This window comes from Acomys russatus, chromosome 32, assembly GCF_903995435.1.
Source record: "Acomys russatus chromosome 32, mAcoRus1.1, whole genome shotgun sequence".
Lineage (NCBI taxonomy): Eukaryota > Metazoa > Chordata > Mammalia > Rodentia > Muridae > Acomys > Acomys russatus.
The window spans coordinates 2,712,304-2,727,739 of record NC_067168.1 but is presented as its reverse complement, the minus strand read 5'-3'; the positions used below and the strand labels follow the sequence as shown (position 1 = coordinate 2,727,739).

General features: G+C 43.6%; 1 protein-coding gene across 1 annotated transcript in view; it reads right to left on the bottom strand.

The window, feature by feature from the left end:
- Wdr72 (WD repeat domain 72) overlaps positions 1–15,436 on the bottom strand; it is a 108,124-nt gene that overhangs the window by 48,055 nt on the left and 44,633 nt on the right. The window contains exon 13 of the mRNA XM_051140829.1: positions 13,973–14,168. Coding sequence (XP_050996786.1) covers positions 13,973–14,168 — 196 coding nt within the window. The remainder of the gene's footprint in view (positions 1–13,972; positions 14,169–15,436) is intronic.

Below are 15,436 nucleotides of genomic sequence, written 5' to 3'. Positions count from 1 at the left end.
CTGTGTCAATGTGGCCTGTGTGAACTCTCCCACTCTCCCATGAGCCCAAGGGCAGGATATTCTAGTCAAAGGGGGAAAAGTTAGAAAATGCTTAGACAGAGGCAAGGAGAGCGAAGCAGAAAAGGCTGGTGGAGAATAGGAAGGCTTTCAACTTTCTAGCTGTTTCTCATCCCATCCTAAGGACCAGTGCACCTGCCATCCTTGTGGCAAAACCCTCGTTCTGAGAACACTGCCACTACCTGCCTCTTGTTCTCTATTTAATGGGTGCATTATAATAATGGAGGTTCAGAGACAGACCTGGCCAGGTTAAAGGTCAGCCATTTGCACACACAGCCTAGGGATTTCCAGGGAGAGACCAGAGCAGAAAGACGGAAACTTAAACAGTCCTAAAAGGAGCTGAGGTTAAATTCCAGTGGCAGACTTGGAGCCTAAGGGACTTGGGATCATCTGAAGCCAGGACAGACCGTTGAGTCTTTCTGCATATAAAGAAGAGAGGACAATTCCCACCCAGCCTTCTGTGAAGTACTATGTCCCTAAAAGAAAAGCACAAAGACACTAGGGCTGTCGATATTTGCAGGTGACCTACCGTACTGCTTCCTGTTGGTCTCATTTTTGAGTAGAGAAAATGATCTTTATGATGTATGTTGGAGACCTGACTTTCAAGTGTCAGGCTGTCTTCAAGCAAGAAAGGAGACAGGACAGGACTTCCTCCAAGGTACAAAGAGCAGGGCAGAGAGTGTAGGGAACACAGAACATGCAGCAGTGTGGTACTCCTGAATACACAAGGATCAGGAAGGAACTGCATAGCCGGATACCGGAACTCCCTTCCCAGGAGCCGGAAGTTCTCACCATCTGTCTTCCTGTTAATTTCCAGCAAATTTAAAACACATTTGGTCTTCTACTACATATATTCTAAAGTGCCACTGATACCTGCTTTCTAGAATCATAACCTACTATCAACAAATCAATTGTTTAAATTTCCCACCTATATTTAAATTTCCAGCCAGAAAGCCTTCCTCCTAACAGTTAGTAACTAGGTCTATTAAGAATTGGCACCAAATATCCCCCCAAAAGACACATTATTAAACAACAATCACAAACCCTTAAATCTATCTACAGATGACTGAAGTGAAGTTTAGATTAAAAATATCATTGGTGTTGACCATATTTGATCACATTGTAACAAGTTTTATTTATTTAAACATTACACATAAATAAATTTGAGACAGTAGTGACTTCCTCAGAAGAACACTAAAGAAATAAAACTATTGCAGGCACACAAATTCTCAGAGCCACCAAAAGCTCACGCACCGTGAGCTGACACATTTTTATAAAAAGGGACGTGGATTCAACTTAAATATTCTACTCATAGCATTCTGAAAACCTAAGACATTAGCTGAATTTGCTAAAAAAAGAAGCCTGACATTATGCTTAATAGCAGGCATGCGTTTGCGTGAACAGAGCCTGACAGTAAGAACATGAAAGACTGCACGATAGAGCTAGGACTTGCCTCCATCCGCAGGATTTTCTCTACCGAATCTGATGTGCTACAGGGCAGTGCTTAGGAATGGTTGTATTTCAAAGTGGCTAGACCTAAAATAGAACAGGTTTTAAAAAGGTAGCTTCATTACCAAACTCGGTAGCCACACTCATGCAATCAGATTTCAGTCAAACAGATGGCTGCCAGAAGCAATCAAATCCCCTGTGTGGAGGAAGCTGCCCTTGGTTGTGTTGTGAGATTTCTCACTTATCTTCAGTTGTGCATGAAGCTCAGTGGCTTGCTCATAGAAGTGTATGGAGATTGACCCAGCGGCCCTTCTAATAAAAGCATTTCACAGTGACTGCATCTTACTCTGCAAAATACGAAACTGATGTGAGTTTGACCAAGGGTAGGCCCTGGAGGCATGGGATTTAGATTTAGCTAACTAGAAAGAAATGGAAGCTTGGGGAAGGAGGATGGATCTGAAAATAGTAAACCAGGCATAAAGGCACTTGCCTCACTCCCAACTATCAGAGAACGGAATAAATCCATCTGGAAAATAGATCTTCAATGACTTGACTCGTTTCTGCACTATGCAAAGACCCTAGTATGTTAACAAACTCAGGACTGGCTTTTCACCAATCTCCTATACCTTAAGGGTATAGAATACATCTTTTTAAAAATGTCTGACCTCTGTGACCTAAACCCCAGCTCTGCTACAGCCTCCAGCACCTTCACAGAAATCCTGGCGTTTACCAGAGGGACACACTCGACCCCCACATTGAATTCTGACCATTGACCCCCAGAAGGATGCCAAGAGGGGCTTAGAGCGGGTGAGAGAATGAAAGGGATGAGACAGATACATAGAGGCTTCAGATTGCTGTCGTGTTTTCCCACTAAAATAAAGTACTGACTATAAGCAAATTTTAAGCCAGACTCTCCCTGTCACATTCTTATTGAATGCCCCCTCTTGTTAAACATTGTTAGCAACATTGTCTATGACTAATTTTTAATTTTCAACTTCTTTCTGAAACTTAATGAGCTAATTGATGAGGATGTGCCCAGGAAAGGGGTGTTTTGCTTTACTGAATGAAAGCTGTGCTCAAACTGACACTCACCTATCTTACACAAAGCATTCAAATCGTCACGTTTCTAACTAACAGAAAATGCCACTCACTCTGTACGGCTTGCATTCTGACACCAGGTGTATTTGTTTCTAATTTTAAAATAACCGTCTCAGATTTTGTTCGTCCTGCGTCTTATTGAGGGTTAGCTGACTCACTGGCTGCAGTGGCCCTGAAGACATTCCAGTCTGTCATTTATTTGCTCCTGGCATCGGCTTAGGTGATTAGGTCATTATCTTGCCCCGCTGATCTAGAGTTTTTCCTGGAAAGATGAAGCATATTGGAAAAGGCAGACCTGAAGTGTGCTCTCCTGCATAAGGTGCTGAGCGAAGGACGGCATCTATGCAGACTCTCGCCATTCCTGCTCCGTCTCTCTTGTATTCTGAGGGCGGGGTATTAATAGAGAGGAAAGAAGGATTTTGACTATAATCAGTTTTTTGCTTTGGGCAAATGATGAGTGAACGCAGGGTCAGTGGAGTTTGAGATTTATTTGGAAGCATCAATTACCCCCACAAGAATCTACCTATGAAGGTCTGTACTATGTTCATACCCTGGTATGCAAAAAGTGTTCTTTCCACTTTTCACCCTCAAATTTCTGTGGTTCATCCACTCCTGAAGTCTTTACAGACTCTTATGCTTTGATCACTAAGGAAACAGGCAGAAGTCTGTAAATAATCCCCGGTGTCTGCCACCCTTATCCAGTCTTCTCCCATACGACTGTGATGACACAGCAGCGCAACGGTTGTTAAGGTTTTTAATTCCTTGACCTCAAAAGGAGAACCTTCTATTAATCCAGTTCCCATTAGTTACCCTTTTCCCCCTGATGTATGTGTTTATGTGTACAAGCATGTGTGTATTCTCAAATTGTAACCAGAGGTTACGGTCCAGTCTCTTCCTCGGTTGCTTTTCCACCTTATTTTTGGAGGCAAGATCTCTCACTGAATTTGGAGCATGCTAGTTTGTCCAGGCGGGCTGTTCATTTAAGCCCCTCATATCCTCAAGCCCCAACTCCCCCTTGTTGGCATACAGGTGTATACCACCATGCATAGGTTTTAAAGTGAGTACTGGAAATCCAAGGTCATTTTCCTGACTGCACATTTCCCCAGCCCCTGCTTAAGCTGCTAGTGGAGCCCTTAGAACTCTGCTGCTGCTGCTGCTGCTGCTGCTGCTGCTGCTGCTGCTGCTGCTACTGCAAGCAGCGGGCTTATGCTTTTATTTTAGCCATGTGAGTTTCAAAGCCAGGAAGCTAGTAACGTTCAACTGCCCCTCTACTTTGCAGAACTGTGAGATATTAAACTAAAGGTTTCTAAGCTATGAGGTTTGTGGCTGTTGTGCCATGCTGGCAATGCCAGACATAGATGCATAGCAGACTCTTGATGGTACATCTACCTGCACTTGTCTGTGATGCTTCTCCCAATATTTTTTCTTATGAAACAAGTAACTAAGTGCATAAAAGCATCAGGAGATTAAAAAAAGGGGTACCTCAGTTACATATTTTAAACCTCAGAAAATAACTCGATCTCCTGTCTTACGCTCTGAATACAATAAGCCATAGAGACAGTCAATAAATAACTACAGATTGGAAATCATGTTCCACACCAACACTTTCATTTTCCAACACTCTCTTTCTGGAGGAATCATATGTAAATGGCAAAATATTATTGTTTAGTTTTTAATCCTCTTACTCTTCAGTTCTCATAATTAAATTTACTACTATCTATACCATTTATTTTGAGGGAGGGTATAATGTAAGCCAGGCTGGCCTCAAACTCATTATGTAACTGAGGATGACTTTGAACTTCTGAGCTTCCTGACTCCATTTCCTGAGCACTGGGATTACAGGTATGCAACTCCCTACCCTGTTTATGTGGTCTGCAGATGGAACCCAGGGCTTTGTGCATGCTAGGCAAACCGTCAAAGAACTAGCTACATCCTCACACATATCCCCCGCCATCTCCGTGTCATTTAACTCTTAAATCAATCCAGCAGCAGAGCCAGCATGCCAAGGGGGCTAGAAAATTTGGTTCTGTTTCTAACATATGTGATTCACAAATGGTGATAGAGAAAAGGGAGCTGAAGAAAGGCCCTGACGGGTAAGCTCATAATTTGGCAAATCTGTCAATAGTTCACACAAAGGATGAGGAAGACCATAATCCATCTGGCCCTAAGCCATTTGCTTTTAAACACTTTCAATATCTCTGAAATTATTTAATTCCTGTTTCACTGGTAGTGCACGTTTTTTTTTTTCTGAAAGATTCAAATTTCTTATTAAATATTTTGGTAAAAGTGGGGGAAAAATGGTAAATGCTTCAGAACTATACAGTTCCCTACACAGCCAGGCATCTCTGATGCACGCTGAACCAGGTAGAACCACTGACATTTTTCCTGTATTTGACCATAGTGTTACAGAATATTACATACTGCCTGTCTTACCATAACAGAGTGCTGGCGGCTGCCTAGGGCAGCCCCAAGTCCTTTCCATGGCACAGACAAATAACTGGACATTGGGGGAAACAGAAAATCAAGTTTTGAAGAAAGGGAAAACACCAGCTTTCCTGCTCTGGAAGGGAGAGTCCTAAGGCCGAGAGCCCCTCAGTGCAAGCTGGCTTGGATATTCTATAGGGCCACTGGGTCCTCCCCTTCCCTGTACAGGTTCTGTTTATATAGCCATCCCACACCTTCCGGCCAGTTCTCCCATTGCCTTCTTCTGCTCTTTGAAACAAGAAGCTGACATTTCAGAGACCCACATTCACTTGTCTACCTATGTCCCTTTAACTGCCTTTTCTTTCCATCGTCTGTATTTCTACAGCTATAACTTCTGAGGTTGAGCTCAGTTTGTCACATCTGCCTGGCAAGTGCCTTGCTGAGCCATCCCCCCACCCTACGTCGGTTAGTGTACCTGGGATTACCCACTGCCAGAACATCCATGCTTCTAAGCATAGATGGGCATATTAGAATCGGGTCTGCACAAAAAATGAGGGCAAGAGGCGGGTGAATATGTACCCAGATCTTACCAACAAGGCAGAGATCAATAACCAGTATTATTTTCGATATGGAATGTTAAATCCAACAACAACCCCCCCCCCCTCAGTACAGTGCTCTGGCTCACCAAGACAAGGATGTGACCGCTGAACTAACTTTATTTGGCTCATTCCAGAGACATGAAAGACCTTCCCCCATCTAATCTCAACACATGTGGATGGTGGATGGTGGATATTATTGATGCTTCTAGACTAATCAAGTTAAGCCCGGTGTCTTATCTTGTGGCCAAATCAGAGAGGCTGCTTTCCCCCTAAGCACCAGTCATTACAGTCCACTGAGTGCTGCTTTCCAAATCGTTTCTGTGGCAGCTGGCTGCTGGGAAGATGGAGCCAAACTGAAAGGAGGGAAGCTGGGGAGGGCAGATGGCTCCTCTGGGCTTCTTTCCACCCTGCACTCCAGCTGAGGGCCTTGCCAAGGTTCTGGGTGTCAGTGTAACACATTTGTAGAAGATGCCTCACTGACAGGGAGCTGCACGGCAACTGCCGGAGTTCTGCAGTGTGAGCCTCTGCACATTAGCTGTGAGCATGTGACTACACACCCAGCCAGCACTCTGTGCCCGAGGGCAGCATGACCACAGGAGCTGCTGAGAGTGGTTACATCGTGAACTTTCTTCACAAAGCAAAATCCAGGAAGGTAGCAACTGCCAAACGGATGCAATAAGGGCAGCAGGAGAGGGAGAACTTGAGTCGTGAAAGCAATTTTATAAGCAGATGGCGTTTGTTTTTCTAATTAGAATGACATCATATTGATTTTCACGTTTGTTTCTGGGCACACAAAATGCTCTAAAGATGTCTTGCAAACACCACAGTAATGTGCCCAATGTATTAAGATGCCAGGAGAGCCAAAAGACAGAATTAAGTAATCACTCAATTAAAATACGTATGTGTATGTGTAAATACAAACACAGATACCTGCACAAACACATGCACACACATACATTCAGATATTCACACACACAGTAGAACGAAACTTGAACCTGGGTAATTCGACTCTTGACACTAATATCCTTACTGTCTTTGGGCACTGCCTCCTACTTTAAAGATTAAACTTAGTTGAATAATTATTCAGTTGCTAAGTCTCAATGTTCATGTCTACAGTTATGCACCTACCTGTACACATATGATCACACACGTAACTCCAAATTTCAGTGTTGCGATAACTAAGGCCAAGGAGGAGAACATGAAGATTCAAAACCAGGCTGCCCAGGAAAAACAGACAGTGGGTAATAACGCCAGCAATTATTGTGAGGAAGGAAAACAGCCTTAGACAAGGTGAAGCAGGAGAGACCTTGCCCTGCACTTAAATGCATCCTAATTTTCTTTTCTAAAAGCAATCATCTCAAGGGGGTTCCATCTGCAATCTGCCACAACAAAACCTAGTGGTTTTGGGGAAATGACACATTGGAGACACTGCTACTGGCAGGACATTGCAATGCACTCTGAGCCTACCTCTTCCACGTGTACAGTGAACACTAAACAATAGCCCTGCTGACAAGGCGTTCCACATGCTGTAAGTTTACCACTTTAGCTAGACAATAGTGACCTTGATAAGAAAGCAAGCAAATTATCCTTAGTCTGGTGCAGTTGGCCACGGGGGTCATCTCAATATTTTTCTTTCACGTGTGTAACAATATTGGCCATTGTGTATCCTGGGGGACTAAAACTTACGCACTGGGAAAAAAATTTTCCCAGAGTCAACTTGTGTGCTACTTTGTTAAGGCAAGGTTTGAATTTAAGTACAGATTCTATACTATTGGGGTAATGGGCCCAACGACCTGGGAAAATGTACACCCTGTGCATTCCTCATAGCTTTCCCTCCACACAGCTGCAAGCAAAACTTTGGATATACATGGGAAACATGGTCTGTTAGCTTTTAGCTCACACAACTCATCTCTCATACATGCATCCTTTCATTTTCTTCTCATGCATGTGATGTGTGCCTCCTTGTGTGTATACACCTTTACGTATGTGTGGGTATCTGTGTGGCTAAGATTGATGTGTAGGGTATTGCTGTTTCATTCTTCTACTTTGTTCTTTGAGACAGCGTTTGTCAATCAAATCCAGAACTCACCAATAAGGCTAGTCAGCTTTCTGGGGGTGGGAGGTGGGGATCAAATTACAGAACAGTTGTCATGCCCACTTGCCAGTTACTTGGTTTCTGGGCTTTTGAACTCCGGTTCTCTTGCTTGTGGGTCTTTAACCACAGATCTATCTCCTAGCCTAGCATCTTTCTTTTCATCATCATCATCATCATCATCATCATAATTCTTGCTATTTCCATTGAAACCATGGAAATAAATCCCCAAACAGACAACAGCATTAAAAACCATAGTTTCTCAGATAGTTCTAATAAATCAATTATGGAAAAAATTATGGATGGACTAGAAGTTTAATATTTGTGTTAGAAACAATTTCAGCATTCTTTTTCCCAGAGAGCTTTGCTAAGCTTGGAAGCCTGCTTGAGCCTCAGTACACATCGGTCTCCCTTGCCTTCCCCTCAGCTGTCCCTTCTGCTCTCAGGCTCTCTGGTGTGCCCCGCCCCGTCACTAACCACCTCCTGCTCAAGCTTTGCTGTTCTTTGTCTGTCAGGTGAGGAATCAGATGGCCAGAGCTGTTAGTGCTCTGTGTAAATCAAAAGCCACATTCTGAGAGACAGCCAGAGACCCTCCTTCCAAAGAGGCCCCAGCGGTGTCCTTCTAGAGAGCAGCGAGCGATCTTCCGGCAGCTTCCCCCTCTCTTCTCAACACTTTTCTTATCTATCTCCTGTTTGATGGTTTCAGGACACTAGCTTCCAACTTGCAGGAACTGTAATTTGTGATATTCAGGGAGGGACATGTGGCCCCATGCAGGGCTCACTCCCTGGTAGCTGCGTTAGCCTCAGAAGGCTGCCTCAACTATGTTTTTTCACTAGTGAAATGAGCGCAGCAATCCCAACTCAGCACAGTCAGCAAGGTCGACTGAACTAAGAATGAGTTGCTACGAAGATGACATTTTTTTTAATGTGTATGAGTGATGTACTTGTTCATATGTAGGTATACAGGCGCATGCATGTGTGGATGCCTGCGGCGTGGCTATCTGAAGTTGGTTTGGGGTGTTTTCCTCAATTGCTCTCCAAAGCTCTGGGGGTGTACACATGCCTAGGAGTGTACCTGAAGTAAGGAGGACAACTTACAGTTTGCTCTTTTGTTCCACCGCATAGATCATGTAGTTAAAATTGAGTCATCCGCCTTGGTCACTGGTTTCTATTCTGCTTCCCACCGGGTCATCTCAATGCCTTTCCATCTTATTTTTGAGACAGAGTCTCACTGGATTTGGAGTGTGCTCATTTGACTAGGCTGGCTGGCCAACAAGCCCCAGGGACCCTCCTGTCTTGGCTTCCCCAGACAGGGATTATAATCATATGCCCTCCGCTATCTCTTACACGGGCTCTGGAAATGGAACCCGGGCCCTCACGCTTGTACAGCAGGCGCTTTACCAGATGAACTCTCTCCCCAACCCTAACAATACCCATGAAGATGAACAATCATTACACTCACCACTGTATCATCCACAGCTGCCTGATGCCTGTCCTGTGAATAAAGCTTTATTCGAACACAGCCTTGTCTGAGCTTTGAGTCTTGTTTACAGCTTCTCTGGGCCTACAAGGGCAAGTCCGGAAGTCACAGGAGAAATCCTAATGCCCCAACAACTGAATATTTACAATATTTACAGTCCAGCCCTGTGCTTAAAAACTACTGAACAAAAAAAAGAAATTACTGAACCATCCTATTAAGAAATGCTTTATCTTCCAACAAATGGGGTTTCATTTTTTCCACACACAAAAAAATAATAATTAGGTGGCTCAGTATGAACTGTGTTCTATCAGTACCACGAGCTGAGCAGAAAACATTCAGGAATAAGAATAACCATTACATTAACAGCCATGAGAAACCCAATGTATAGGTTTCTGCCCTGCAAATCTGTTACTGTAAATACAAAATCCCTCAGAAACATACCAAACTTAACGTCTAAAAGGAATAATTAGCTCCGAGCTGGAAATTATTTCTGGTGTGCACGCAGGAGAAGAATCGGTAATGTGCTGTCCCTATTGTGTCAGCCATGTGGCAGTGAGGCCCAGAGTCCTCAGTGCCAAACACGCTGTGGGAGCACAAATATTAATCAAAATGACATCTCCAATTTTTCCCCTTCCTAATCAGGCCTAAGCATCACTGGGCATCCAGTAGATCAATACGTGAACTGGAAGCTCTCGGCCCTCGATGCTATGGCTCTGCCCTCAGCCAGGACAAGAACCTTCAATGCTAACCAACAGTCCCCTGTGTTGGTCATCCATGAGGTGAGCACACTCACCTTTGACCCAAGAGCATCACCCGGACATGCATCCAACCATGCCGCCTGTCACAGAAAGAAAGAGGCGGCATACAGTTTCAGCATGTAATCGGCACGGGATACATAGCTCTAGAGTATCTCGTTTCTTTCCAGAACCTCTTTCTTGATGTCCTATCTCACGGACACTTGGCTTTCCCCCTCCTCTGGGCTCGGGAGGTGTGTGGGTTCTGGGAAATGTCAGACTCACTTCAGTCCATTGATTCCTCCTTTGTTTAGAGGAGGCTGAATACCAGAACAAAACACACACACACACACACACACACACACACACACACACACACACACATCCAGTCACGTGTTTCGAACCCTGTCGAGTGAATTGCACAACCACGGGCAAGGGGACAAAGGCCCAGAAAAACTCCTGGAGTAGAAAAGGCATTGTCCTCCCTCTGAGAGGCATCATCCTCAGGACCCTGTGGGATGGATGGAACAGAAAACTTGGGACTGCATACAGCCAGGCGTCAGCCAGGCAAGAACTGCAGAAACTGGGAATTCAACCCTGCAGCCACTGAGGCTCAGGAACGCTTGTGTTACTCTACTCATCCATCTGCTCACTAGCTCATTTACCCATGTGCCAGGCGCACCAGTGAGCAGGTATATTCTATTTCTTAAGGTCCTCCTAAGCAGTTTTGGTTTCCACCAATATTTTCTGCTCCCTAACATTATGAAAATACCCGTGGAAAAATCTTCCTGACTCCAGACTTTTCCACCTTTATATAGAAAGAACAAAATGAAAAATAAAGCATGACAAAGATGACGGTTCCCCCATAGCCAGCTGGAATCCTGCGTGGGAAGGGAGAGGTGGTCCCTTAAATCTTAAGCAAATGGGGCTGAAGAGATAACTCAGAAGTTAGGACCACTGTCTGCTCCTCCAAAGGACCTCGGTTTGATTCCTAGCATCAAAACCATGTATAACACTAGTTGTAGGAGATCTGACACCCTCTTCTCACATCCACAGGCATGTGGTACACAGGCATATATATGCAAGCAAAACACCCGTACTCATAAAATAAGCATAAACCTAATAAAAGAACCCTTAAATAACAACAAAACGAATTGCAGAGATTGAAGGCAACCCTCAACAAAACTAGTAGCAGACACAATGCTAAAACAGGTTAGGTAAACTTAGTTTAAAGGAAGTCAGAGATCTGATGGTCATTAGGGTGGAATTTGGGGAACGTTAGGGATATGTCATCCATATCAAGACTCAGGTGTGTGTGTGTGTGTGTGTGTGTGTGTGTGTGTGTGTGTGTGTGTGTGTGAATTCTTAGATTGAGAGATTGAGTTGATGCCATTAAAACAAAAACAAAACAAAACAAAAACAAATAAACACCAGCATAGTCAACATGGGTATATAACCTCTTTCAGTACAAACATTCCATAGTTGATTTGGCACAAAATATGCACTTATTATTTGATCCAATGCTTCTACAGAAACAATATTCACAGTCAATTCCAGAAGACCCATGAATCAAAACATGTTCTGTATATGGTAGATACGATGCTGATTACTGTCCATTGGCCAGCCCAGCCCATCTGCTCCTACTTCCTATCACCTGCTCTATGCTCACTGAGGCCAATGATGGCTAGTGGGATTAAATAAAGAAGGTGATTGTGAGAGAATCACTTCAGTGCTTCCTCCTTTGACCCTGCGTGCCTGGCTAGAGCATCCCCTGCATATCCTGGTTTTCAGTTGAATTCTGGTTCTTTCTGCTTCATTTATCAGGGGAGGAAGAGAGAGACCACTGACGTTGCCTATGCCCACATGCCCTCATCACCCACTCCCTCCTTCCCAGCCTGCTCCCTCACCACACACATTCAAATACTGCAGTCATGAATTTCTCATCCTTTGACAAATATGACTTGGATTCAGCTTCCTGCTAGAACTATGATTGAAATATAATGCGGGCATCTGCTCTCTGACATGGAAATGCGCACGGCGGCAAGGAGAGAGCATTTCTAGCATTAGGTTCTGATAGTGAGATGGAGCTGTTTACTTACCTTATAAAGTACAACCATGAGCCTTTATGAAGGCCCACATAGTTCTTTATTTGTTCTCGATTCTATTACTTATGAAAATTAGCTCTGGTCACCAAGTATCCACACTTAAATATGCAACTGCCTATAAGAGTAAGCACTTGTGTTTGGCAGGTAAGGGCTTCACAGCAGGAGTTAGGATGTGTTATAGTCTGTGATAATGATGGTGATGGTAGTGATGGTGGTGGTGGTGATGATGATGATAGTGGTGGTGGTAATGATGATGATGGTGATGATGGTTATGGGGATGATGATGGTGATGGTGGTGATGATGATGATGGTTGTGATGATGATATGGTAATGGTGATGGTGATAAAGGTAATGGTGGTGGTGATGGTGGTGATGGTGGTGGTAATGGTGGTGGTGGTGGTGGTGGTGGTTTACTTAATATTACTAGTGACTTACTGCTGTTTTCCAATATGAGAGGTATTATCTGAATTAATCCTGTGTGATTACATCTACTCCACAGACATGTGACTTGTCCATGGCCAGATAGCTCTTCCCTAAAAGGTCCTGGAAGCTAATCAATGCTTCAGCATCTCTTCTACCCACTGTATCCAACTATCACTCAGAGAACCAGATTACATATGGATTTTTAATTTTTTTTTCCTAACTTGAGCTGAAAAGATGGCTCAGTAGTTAAAAGCATTGGCTGTTCTTGCAGAGGACCTGATTTCAATTTTCAACACCATGTGGTGGCTCGCACCTGTAACTCCAGTCCTTGGGATTCTGATGCCATCTTCTGGCCTCCTCGAGTACTAGGTGCACATGATGTGCAAGACTATGCATAGAAACAGCACTCATAAAATAAAAGCAAAAAATAATAAGCTAAAATAAAAATGATCCTAATTTGGGTTTTTTTTTTTGTTTTGTTTTTTTTGTATGAAGTGTCACCAAGGACATGGAACAGTCCCCAGTTCTTAGCTCTGACGTCTTGCATATTTCTGTAACAGGTATGGCTTTTCTTATCAATATGGTGATGGCTAGTGTTGCCTCTCTACCCTACAAACTGTGAGAATCAAATGAGGAAATGAACCTGTTAAACATGGTCCCATTGCAGGGCAGTGTCAGGAGGCACCTGAAACGCCAGGACACAAATCACCATCATTAGCCCATGACAGTCAAATGGAGAGAAAACTGTAATTACCTTGGCAAAATATAAAACTGAACTATATTAGGAACTACTCAGTCTGTAAACACCCAACACAAAACCACCACTGTTTGATCGATAAAAACTGTGCAGTAGAGTCTGTGGAACACACTCCCAAGAGATCCCCTCTAACTCATATTCAGTAATTACACTTCCCTTATTTGGTATGTTCCCAGCCCTTTCTGAAATGTATTATTCTGCCTTCAAACATCTAATCAAACTAGAAAAGAAAGAGAAAAATCCCTTCAATGTTCAAAATACACAACCTCTATGGTACGACATCAAAAAGTTAAGTTGAACTACTTAGTCTTTAGTTTCCCTGACTCAAGTTTTTTTTGAGTTTTTATAATTAATTATATTCCATTATTACTGATCATCAATTAGCTCAAAATGTTGCTGAGTTGGTGACTATGCTGAAGAAGGCAGAATTTAATGATAATTTGAGACCAGTAGGACACTAAATTTCTCTCTTGTTAATAATTAAAGTAGATAACTTATGTTTTTATTTATAGCTTCCAGAAATATCCGGCTCATTCCTGAGCAGTGCCCTGTCAGCTAATCATCAGCTGGTGAGGATCTGACTTAGGCCACTGTGTTTTATTTCCCACACTTCCACCGAGGTTATAAATGCAGCGCAACTCAAAGGAAAAACAACTAAGGTCATCACTGTGTGAGTTATGGAATTTTTCTTCTGGACAAACGCTCACACACCACAGACAGACAAAGAGTAAAAAGACCTAACCTGTCTGCTCACCTGTTTCAATTTCCCAGATGTAGACAGAGTCATCTGCACAACCAACAATTAGAAAGTTCTCGACTGGGTGCCATCTGATTGTCCTCACAGGGAAAAGATGCTTCCGGGCTCGCAGTAGGCACCTTCTCCCTTCCAGGTGAAGGAGAGCCACAGAGTGGTCATCACACACACAGCAGAGTATCTGCCCATCCCTCAGCTGTAGAAAGACAACAGGCTTAAGTAAGTGAAAAGTCACCTGTGACCTTGATAAAGGCATTCATTTTCTCCACACTGTTCTGTCCTATTTATAAGCTTTTTATAACAGTTTATTTCTGCATTGCACAGAACTTCTTCATGGGGCACTCATGGCTCAGCCATAGACACAGAGCAGAGTTTAAACTCACCAGCCTACCAGGAAGGTCATCAGGCAGCAGCGAAGGGGAAAAGGAGCAGCTAGATCCTCTTGTAAGATAGCGAAGGGTTCCAACCACTCAGCAAATGCAGTCAGCAATGCTGATGTCGGAAACAGCGCAGAACACAATAAACCCCGGAACTCATTTGTCACCACAAAAAGAAGCTATTTGTGGACACAAAGTTAGGCCCAAGGGTATTGAGAGCTGAGACTTTGCACTTAAAGCCTCAAAAATGTGATTTGGTGCGGTTCCCAGAACTCCACAGATTCTAATCCAAACAGGAAACATGATGTAGCCATAATCTGAAACCAGGCAGGGCAGCCTTAGAAGGATCCTGCTGAAGGCATTCCCTCACCCCTCACAAACACAAGGGCATAAGGAGAGTCAGAGGACAGCAGCCCTAAAGACATTTGCCAAAGTCATCAGTGGTTACCTTCACCACCCAACCTGGGCAGCCAATATATAAAATGAAAAAAAAAAAAAAATTAAGCAAAGTTCCTAAGTGACCTAGGATGTAGTGGTAAGAAACATGTGCCAGCATGCACACAGCCCTAAACTCAGTCCTCAGCTTGGCATGGGGATGGCTGAGGCACCCAGAACAACACAGCTTAGCCACTGATGCCCAATACTCTGTCAGGCATTTGTTTTCTTTCCCAATTCTGAGGAGACTAAAATAAATCCTGAGGAGGAGGGACAAAATTAAAAAATGGCGGATGTGATGATACATTTGGAGCCTAAATTTCAGAATAGGAAAGATGCCATAGTTCCCCAGACACCCTACCTTGTGGAGAACAAGCATGCGACAAAGCTTCTAGAATGTGCAGCTCCAAATAATTGAGAAACACACACACATACATAAACACACACACATACATAAACACACACACACACACAAACAGATGCACACATGGACATACACAGGCACACACATGAGTACACAACACACATACACCCCCAAATACATACAAGCACACATACACACCACACCCTAGACACAAACCCAACAGACACACACACACACACACACACACACACACACACACACCATCACAAGAATACAGAGCACACGGCC